The sequence below is a fragment of the Mastomys coucha genome, unplaced genomic scaffold (assembly GCF_008632895.1).
Source record: "Mastomys coucha isolate ucsf_1 unplaced genomic scaffold, UCSF_Mcou_1 pScaffold21, whole genome shotgun sequence".
Lineage (NCBI taxonomy): Eukaryota > Metazoa > Chordata > Mammalia > Rodentia > Muridae > Mastomys > Mastomys coucha.
In genome coordinates, this window is record NW_022196904.1 from 178,804,705 (window position 1) to 178,814,702 (window position 9,998).

At 44.2% G+C, this 9,998-nt stretch overlaps 1 protein-coding gene across 2 annotated transcripts in view; it reads left to right on the top strand.

Moving 5' to 3' along the window:
• The first annotated feature begins 6,218 nt into the window (after window positions 1–6,218).
• Window positions 6,219–9,998, top strand: part of Slk (STE20 like kinase) — a 58,472-nt gene continuing 54,692 nt past the window's right edge. The window contains exon 1 of one of the 2 annotated variants that reach the window (XM_031390617.1): window positions 6,219–6,941. In XM_031390617.1, the coding sequence (XP_031246477.1) occupies window positions 6,792–6,941 (150 nt within the window). In that variant the 5' untranslated portion in view covers window positions 6,219–6,791. The remainder of the gene's footprint in view (window positions 6,942–9,998) is intronic. The other variant, XM_031390618.1, reaches the window with a different exon arrangement.

A 9,998-nucleotide genomic window follows, 5' to 3' on the forward strand; every position in this document is an offset into this window, starting at 1 on the left:
ACACCCAGCTTCAGAGAGACTTTTAGCGGCCCTGGAGGGCTGGTTGCTAGTGGCTTCTACTCCTGGGTTACTCTCACTTGGCCAATGTCAGAATAAAGAAAATTCAATATTGAGCATTGTCTTAGTGAGGGTTTTACTGCTGGGAAGGGACACCATGACCAAGGCACGTCTTATAAAGGACAACATTTAATTGGGGCTGGCTTACAGGTTCAGAGATTCAGTCCATTATCTTCGAGGCAGGAGCATGGCAACATCCAGGCAGGCATAGAACAGGAGGAGCTGAGAGTTCTACATCTTCATCCTAAGGCTGCTAGGCAGCTAGGAGTAGGGCCTTAAGGCCACACCCACAGTGACACACCCACTCCATCAAGGCCACACCTCCAAATAGTGTCATTCCCTGGGCCAAGCAAATACAAATTATCACAAGCCTACAGGTACTCAGCATTCAGAGGTGTTCTGGATGGGGTGGGTCTAGGTTTTTAAGCAGAATTTGAATGTTGCTTATAAACCAATTGTGTCCGTATTTCTTTCATTTTCTATTTTCCCAAGGCTTTAATGTGTTACTCTTTCTCATTACACTGCCACATGTTCATGGTTCATTTTAGCAGAAGTGACTAGGAATGAGAAGTGGGTGGGTGTGTAACAATTCCCTGTGACGCAGAGAGATGAATTGGGACTGAGGATATTTTTAGAATCTTTTTTTTTTTTTAAATTTAAACAGAAGAAAGCTTAAAGCAGGTGATTGCTTCATTCTCTTTCACATTTAAAACAGAGAAAATGACCAAGTTTCCCATTGGAATACTCTGAACTACACACACATCTATTTCAGGAGATTAATTGCCATAACTGCAGGTATCTTTTAAAAAAATACTTGTAAAATTCCTTTCCAGAAATACAATACCTGAAGATAGAAAAATGTGCTTATACCACTGAGTGTATCAGAGGACTTTGCTACCCCTGTAATATCCACAGTAGCATTTAAAGACCTGACTGGTAAGCTCACTGTCTAAATTAGAATTGTGGAAGTGGAAAGGAATGAGTGTGTACTTTCTTTTAATAAATATATTATATATTTAATATATATATTATATGAATAAAATATATGTGTGTAATATATATTATATATATTCACTTTAACATATTCATTCAAGAAAAGCTTATGCAATAAAAAGACACTGAGCTAGACTTAGGAGTTCAAGGATGAGTGTTGGCCCAGTCCCTCCTCTCAAAGAGCTTCCACTCTGAACACAGAAACGTATATATGCACCCTCACACATGTGCACTGACGTACAATGTTCCCGTGCAAACACCCACACACAACTAATCGCACAGCTGCACATGCTTATACAATACACATATGCACACATTGCTACACGTACATACGTTTACATACCCATACTGTGCACAGAAGCACATAAACACATAAGTGATCATGTGTGCACACTCACAAGTTTACATGCTTGGGAGCTGACAAGGCTGAGGTCGCGAGCAGCGCATGTCTATGTAAGTTGAGAAAAGGAGGAGAAAACAAGCTGTGACAACAGTCAGAGAAGGTTATTACGAAGTGTAGTGAGGCCAGGGCGCGGAGCTTTGCGGAGTCGCTAAATATTAGATAGTTAGGTTTATCGAGGTCTGTATTCAAACACAGTTGCCATTATTATCCAGGAGAAATGAGCACCCCTGTTTCAGTTTCCCTGCCTTTAACACAGAGATTATTAAAATCTGTCTATCAGCTTTGGTATGGGTTTAAAATGAGGTGATGTACGCAAACCACTTAGCAAGGGCCAGCTGTGTAGGAAGCACTCGGGTATGCTAAGCGATTATTTTTAATGGCATCCTTATTATCAGAGTTACCAGGTAAATTACTAGTCTTCCCAGTAGGTTAAAATGGAGCCAAAATTTGAACACAGGATGGCTAGCTAAAATTTACTTACGTTCCAAAAATTTAGGAAAGTCAAACTTTGATTATAAACAACACAAACATGTAGGTAGAACGGTTTGTTAACAGAAAATCTGAATCAGCCTGAATGGCATCTTACCCAGCATCATCAAATGATTTCTGTGGCTTGTAACATCAAGGTGGGAATGTCCGAAGTGTTATTTAGCTCTGTGGACACGTCTCCAAAGTAGGCCAGACTTGATCATCTCGTCAATAGGACACTGACAAGTCATCTGGTAGCTGTCATGGGTCTGAGATAACTTATAAAATAGGAAATAAAAGTGGCTGGCACCCATCTGAAAAGGCAGAATCTCACCAAGGATACAAGGGTTATAAATTAATGAGAGGGGATTTTGGGGCTGTGAGCCTGGCAAAGATTAAAGCATGTGTGCATGGGACCGAAGTGTTCCATCGAGAGTGTAGTGTCATTGGCACACTCGTACGTTGTTGGTGGAAATATAAAGGAGTAAGCCATACTTCCAAAGCTAGCTTGGCAGTACAGGCAAGTCATTTCAGTTCAGTTTTTGTCTTACCAATTCTACTTCTTGGATTGTATCTTAAGGAAAAACAATCAGAAGAGTGCACAGAGATGCTCGTATCTTCCTGTCAGAAGAGCGCACAGAGACGCTTGTATCTTCCTGTCACTGTACGAGTGTTTATGATGACAACCACTGGAAGCCACCTGAATGCCACCAAGAGGGAGGTGTTCAATAATTTATGACCTAAGTAGACACGGGGCTCTAGCCAGCCACTGAAAACAGAGAGACTGATTAATGACAGCATTGAAAGATGATGTCTACAAACTACTTAGGGCCTGCAATCTAGTGAGCACTTACTATATGCTAAGTGTCTATTTAAACTTCTTTTATTTTTCCTTTTATTGGAAATTGATTTTTTTCTTACATAATAGATCCCCATTACAGTTTCCCGCCCTCTACTGCTCCCAGCTGTCCCCCTCTCCCATCTGGATCCACTCCTTTCTGTCTGTCAGAAAACAGTGAGGCTTCTATGGGATAACAATAAGAGAAAATAAAATATAATATGATAAACCAAAATTAACACATGGGAATTAGACAAAACAAACAAACAAACAGACAGACAGAAGGAAAGGGCCCAGGAGAAGACAGAAGAAACAGAGAACCACTCATTTGTACACTTAGTAGTCCCATAAAAATAACACTAAACTTGAAGCCATAATATATTCACAGAGGACCTGTAGGGTAAAAAGAGAGAAGAAAAATATAAATAAAACAGAATAAAAATAATAAGAAAACACTACCCCCGAACTAAAAAAAAAACAAAAAAACAAAAAGAACTCCAAGGTGACAGACATTCTGAGTCAGGGAACCTCTAAAGATACTGTTGACTTCATTTCCTGTTGGTCGTCTATTACTGGGCATGAAGCTTACCCTTAAGAGTAGTTTTTTCCTCTTCTTAGACTCCCTTGGAGGAAACTCCATTTTCATTTGCTAGTGGATCAGTTGGAGATAGGTTTTGAGGTATGGATGGGGACATGTGTCTACTTCTCCTTTCTGCTGTAGGACTCCAACTGGTGCAGAGACATGGTAGCTCTGTGCGTGCTTCCTCAGTCTCTGAGTTCATATATGTGCCGTCTTCTTTACTACACTGGCTGTTTTTTGTTTATTTATATTTATTTTTTTTAGAAAACACTTTATCGAAGTATGACTGACACATAAATCTGCTCGTAGCTAAGGAAGAGTTTGGAAATAGGTACATATTCATGAAGCCATAGTCATAGTCTATGTCAGGAATATTTTGAATATAGCTACCATTATAGGAATATATTGAATATAGCTACCATTATAGGAATATATTGAATATAGCTACCATTATAGTCTTAGCTGTATGCGTGTGCACATGTGTGCACACATGTGTACACGTGTGCACGTGTGTGCACGTGGAGGCCAGGGGCCAACGTCAGATGCCTTCTTCTCTTACTCCCTACCTTAATTTTTTGAGATAGATTATCTCACAGAGCCTGGAGTTTGAGGTCTAGGCTATGCTGGCCTAGGCTGCCCAGAGAGCCCCTGGAATCTGTCTCTCCTCCCCTCCCTCCCCCCACCCCCCAGCACTGGGGTTATAAATGTGCTCTGCCTGGTTTTTCCATGGCTCCTTGGGATTGAACTCAGGCCCTCGAACATGCAGAACAGTACTCTCCCCACTGTGCGAGCTCCCTAGCCCAGCCTTAGCTGTTTAACAGGAATGAATCTGAGTGAGGAAGAAATGAAAAGGCGAGAAGCATAGATAGCCCCTAGATTATAATTTCTGTATTTTATTTTTGAGACAGAATCTCATACTGTAGGTTAGGCTGGAACTAGAACCTACTTTATGTTGTAGATGGTCTGGAATTCATTGTAAGCCTCCTGCCTCAGCCTCAGGAATGCTGGGATTACAGGTATGAATTGCCAGTCTAATTTTCATTTCTTAAGATTTAATATGTATGTATGTAATCTTTTGGGAAGGTGAGAAAGCCTCTGCTACTCTGACATGAGCAACACCACAAAGAGCCCTATTCTTTCACCCAAATCCACTTCGGGTGCTTTATATTGAGGAAATAATCAAATATGGGGACTGTGAGAAAGGGTTCGTATGCAGAGGGTATCTGTCAGTGTGGCAGAAATATTGTAAACAATCCAAATATGTCATTATGGAACAGAACAATACAGATTATACTAGAACCTTACAAGTGCTAGACAAACATCTTTATACAGAGTGTAATCTACCAGTGGTTATGTTGGCTGGTGGAATTATAGTACTTTTTAATTTTATTCTTTACACATTCCTTCATTTTCTCCATGAATAATATTAAAACTGACTAGGTCATTTTCATGGTGTGTGTAACTTTAAATACACGAAGGCATATATTTTTAATGTATGCAGTTCAATGTATATCAATTATACATAAAATATCTTGAAATAATCAGAACGATCTTGAAAAACAATTGAGCTTTTTTTTTTTTTTTTTTTTTTTACTGGAAAATTGCAACATTTTGGGGTTGGAGTAAAACAAAACAAAACAAAACAAACCGTGATTAAGAGCAAATGCACTTAACTGCCGCACTAGGTCTCTAGCCTCGAATCTAATCGCTTACTCTTGTCCCCTTTGTACTGTCTAGGCCTCATCTTTTGTCAAGTCTACTATTGTAATTTTGAAACGTTTTCTTGTGGTCCTCTCACTCATTTCCTGGTCTGACTTCTACTCCTACCCTGGAATGTGGCTCTGCTCTTAGACACCTAGGTGGATGACCCTGCCTCTGCCCCCCACCTCCACCCCACCCCCGCCCCAAAGGGTGTCAGGTGGAGGAGGGGAAGGTAAATCTTTTGACGCACTCCAGGCAACACCCACTTAGCCCCAGCAAATCTGGAATCCCTGGCTGCATTAGCTCAGGTGAGACTCAGGAAGGGCGGCACCAGTTTTCTGGCTGTGGAGGTGACCCAGGGGTTATCCTTAAGGGAGTGCCACCACTCCAGAAGCGACCTTAAACAATTTCCTTTTTTAATTTTTTGTTTATTTATTTATTTTTTTGAGACAGGGCTTCTTTCTGTAGCTCAGGCTGGTCTCGAACTCGTGATCTTCCTTTGGCAGCTTCCCCAGGACTCCTCCACCACACTTACCTTTTAAACAAAAAAAAATTTTTTTTTTAACACAACCTATGTTTGCACTACCTTCATATTGAGTAAAGATTGAGCACTTGCTGGTGCAGGCCCTGTGCAAAGGGTTTCCATTTATTGTCTCTTTGATCTATGCCGCAACGTTCCGGTAAGGACTACGGGGGATCATCGGAATGGGGAATCGGATGCTGTAGTCAAAGTCACTGAACTATGTATGGCTCCAAGCCCAGGCTCTCCCTCTCACTGGACTCTAGTATGGGCTCTGGAGCGGAAACCGTCCACTTTCAGCCTGCTTCCCCGCGTCCCCCCCAGTGCAGAATGAGGCAACATCCGCCAGCACGATCAACAGGGTCGCGCCGAAGGAGACCTCGCCAACGACGCCGCGGAGCCACCCGGCTCGGGCTCGCAGAGGTCAACGCGAAACACTCGAGGCGGATGGAAGCGCTCAAACCTCCACCACACCTCCCGCCACAGGCGCCAGCTAGCCGCCCCGCCGCCAGCCCGGCGGAGCCAACGCGCGTGCGCGGGGCCAGAGGGCACGCCCTCGCGAGCGCGCCGTGAGCGGGGCGCGTCCCCCGGAGCGCGGGCGCGCGGGGGCGCGCGCGTGGCCGAGGAGCTCGGGCGCGCCGCGAGTCGTCGGCGTCGGCGTCCGTGCGCGCCGCGGGCCGAGGCTGTGTGGGCTGAGGCGGCGAGCGAGGCGGCGGCGTCCCGGGAGCCGAGGGGACGCGCGGGCGTCGCGCAGCGGGAGCGGACGCTTCGGAGCAGACGCGGGGCCCCGGCGGGAGAGCTTCGGCTTCGCCGCTGCGCGCCTGGCGGGCGCCCGCCGCTTCCCGGGTCCCGAGCGGGCCGCCGCCCCGGGAGACGCGCGGTGACACGGGCCTAAGGCGCCGCGGGCCGCGGGCGTCCGCGCTGCTCCGACCCGTGCGGCCCGCTGCGGGCCGGGGACGAGCGCCCGGGCAGGTGCAGCCCCCCGGGGCCCGCGAGCGAGGTGCCCGCCGTGCCCCTCGGCTCGGCCCGTCCCGGCTCGCTCGCGGCGGCCGCGCGCCCCCCTCCGGGGCAGGAGCGGGAGCCGGAGCCGGGTCGGCGCCCCGCCTTCTCCGGGGAGCGCCCGGCGGGAGCGGCCCGGACCCCGGGCTCGCGCGGGAGACGACGCGCCACAAACTTTGCCTTTTATTGTTCCTAGCCCTTTAAGTGGCAGGGGCTCTGTCGGGCTGGAAAAATGTCCTTCTTCAATTTCCGTAAGATCTTCAAGTTAGGGAGCGAGAAGAAGAAGAAGCAGTACGAGCACGTGAAGAGAGACCTGAACCCCGAAGAGTTTTGGGAGATTATCGGAGAGCTGGGCGACGGAGCCTTTGGGAAAGTGTATAAGGTAAGAGGGAGAAAACGGGAAGTTGGCTTGGGAGATGAGACGCCCGCCTGTCCGCAGTGGCACGAGGACTTCACCTCCACAGCCCTTTCCGGGGCTTGCCGTGGCTCGGACGGTAGGGCTTAGGGAATACCGTGGGGTCGGTCGGATGCAGTTTCGGTAGTGATGGCTCTGCAGCCTTACCCTGTCAAACTTCCGTAAGAAAGGAGAGTAATTGAATGGGAGGAGCGGGGCGGTTGTGGCCCTCAAGTATTTTAGAGTCGGAAACTCATTAGGTTTTTTCACTGTGGTAATGTTTGTTTACTAATAATGGCGTTTGCACGTGCGCATGGAACAGGTAACTTTTTGGAGATGGGGACAACCACCCGGCAGCATCTATAGTTCACCTAAAAGGAGCGAAAGGTGCATGGCCAGGTTGGAGTCTGTTCTGGAGTTGCTTGCTTGGCCACATGGGATGGAATCTCTGACAAGATTTCCAGCAGAAGATCTGCATTTCATCCTAGTTTTGAAATATTATAAGCATTTGGCTAGAAGGCAATACTAGTGCTTGAGGAATCAAAAGACTACAGAGTATTTATTTATTTCAGCAGAGATTTGATGTTTTAACACCAAAGCGTGGATGTTAACTGTTTACTCTGTCCTAGGAAGTATATGAATGATGTCATTGGAATATTTACTTCCTGAAGGGTGAGGTTTTTATGAGCCACAGTTTAGGGGAAGGACCTACAGGTTGCCTAGAAGTGAAAACATAGACTCAAGACTTTTCATTCTCACATAATTTGTAGCCTATAAAAGTCCTGGGAGGTGAGCAGGTAGCATTGTCCTCCTGTCCATGGAGGGAGACACTGAAGCTCACAAATAGTTCATGGCCACATTGATTCAGTCTAGCCTTGAACTCAGGCCTCTGTTTCTGTATGTAGTAGTGTGTTTTTACTTCAACTCCATTCAGTAGAAAGCATGCCCTCTACTTTCTAAGCACAGTACACTTTGTCTTGTAATTCGTGCCTTGACTGCGGTCTGTCAAAATCCCAGTCGTTTTTTTATCCAGTCTGAAGGACACACTTTCAGAACATCTTGTTCACATGGCTACTGTAGCGCTTGTCACATATTATAATTGACATTTTCATGTCTATGTAATACAATTAAGGCCCAAAGTTTCACATTTGAGTCTGTTCTTCAGCACATGCATTTCCTCAGCTATTTGTTGAAATGAAATAGTGTATGAAAGTCGGCATATAGCATGGCTTCAGCAAGAGCTTATGTATTAGATGCACAGTAGGAAGGGCATGTACGTGTGGTAGGAGAACCATTCTAAGGGAGACTTCTTTAGTACTGGACGTCAGAGCCAGCTTGGCGCTCGTGACCAAAATAACCTCCTCTTCCAACTCCGTTTTTCTTAGTTGTAAAACCACAGGTTTCCTTAAACATTTCTTCAGATCTTTCCACGTATTAATGTCCTCTGAATGTGCAGTTCCTAAGGAAAGGCAGTGATTAACTCACAAGGGACCTGGAATCTCGGAGTGAGAAGGTGGTTGGTGATCATGAACAGTTTTTTTATGGTGTGAAGATATTTCATCAAATAGAAACAGCATAGGATCAAGAGCATGGGCTCCTATACCAGAGGATTTCTTGCTCCCCCAACAGTAGTCTGTGACCTTGGGCAAGGTACTTATTTATTCAGTGACTGATTTCTCTCATTAGAAGGTCTACGCAGTATCTGTAGTGTAAATATACAGGAAGTATACGGCAGCCAGAAGGAGTTCAATAAATGGTTGTAAGAGCAAAATATGGGATGTGAGAGAGGAAAGGGACCCAGTAGCTATTGACTTGGCTTCTAGGGCAGGTGTGCAATTTTACTCTGCAGAAGGTGATGTATAATCCCATTGCAGTGTTAGTTCAAATTTCCTGAAAAATTTGAGACATTGTGTAGCTCTACATTACCAAGTGCCTAGCATAATTCCTAGGGGCTTAAAGATTGCTTTACAATGATATTGATTAACATAAATTCTTTGTGTCTGTTTTTGAGGAGTCAGGCAGGAATTTTTGTTTTGTTTTGTTTTTTGTTTTAAACAAAAATTTACATTTAAGCTTATCTGACTTTGGCCTTCTTTTTCCTTTTCCAAAAATTGTTTGTTTTTCAGAATTCTCTGGAAGCTGTGAGCTTATGTGAGGGGAACTAGACTTCCTTTTGTGGGGTGGATGCTATCAGACCTTAATATTTTTGGTAGTGTACAGTAGACAACTATTTTAAAACTTGATTCCAGCTACCATTTGCTTATAGAAATTGGTGACTGTTAAAAGGTTAAATCATAACTGGACAGTCATGTTATATACTTAGTTTTTAAAATTGGCTTCCCATCATACAGTCTTACTCCTTCTGCTTAGCCCAGATCTGTATGGCTCTCATAGCTACATGCTTGGAAAAATCACCACTGTTTTAAATTTGTTTTCTTTTTAATGTAGTGTGGTTATATATAAATGAGGATATGTAATATCCTTCATTTGATCAGAAACAAAAAGATGACATAAAAATATGTATTGAATAGCAAGTAAACTGGTTTACCTATTAAAGTAGTTGAAAGTCCTGTCTGTGTACTGTGTCACAATGGCCAGGCCTATGTCTTTTAGACAGTAGTAAAATGTGTAATTCTTATATGTGTGTATGTGTTTAACTGATAATAAAGTAAATTTACATTGACAACATCAGGGTCAAGGAATTCTGTTGCACCTTAAACTCTCAATTTGGATTTATAAGTGTTTGAGCATTATAAAAATAGAGTCAAATTAAGTGTATGCGGTGTCTTCCCTTTCAGAATCATTATTGTTTGTCACATGACTTTGGTTATTATCTGTTGCTGTGGTTAGTTCATTTTCATTGTTGTGTAGCATCCGTTATAGGGTTATATTGCAGTCATTTGACGTTTCACTGCTAGTAGGCATGTTGGTTGTTTCTAAGTTTTGATGCTGACATAAAATGCTAGGATACTTCACTAAGACTTAATTTAGGAATGGTGTGGTTATGTATCTGGAGAAGTATGACTTCTGGCGGTGTAATGATGT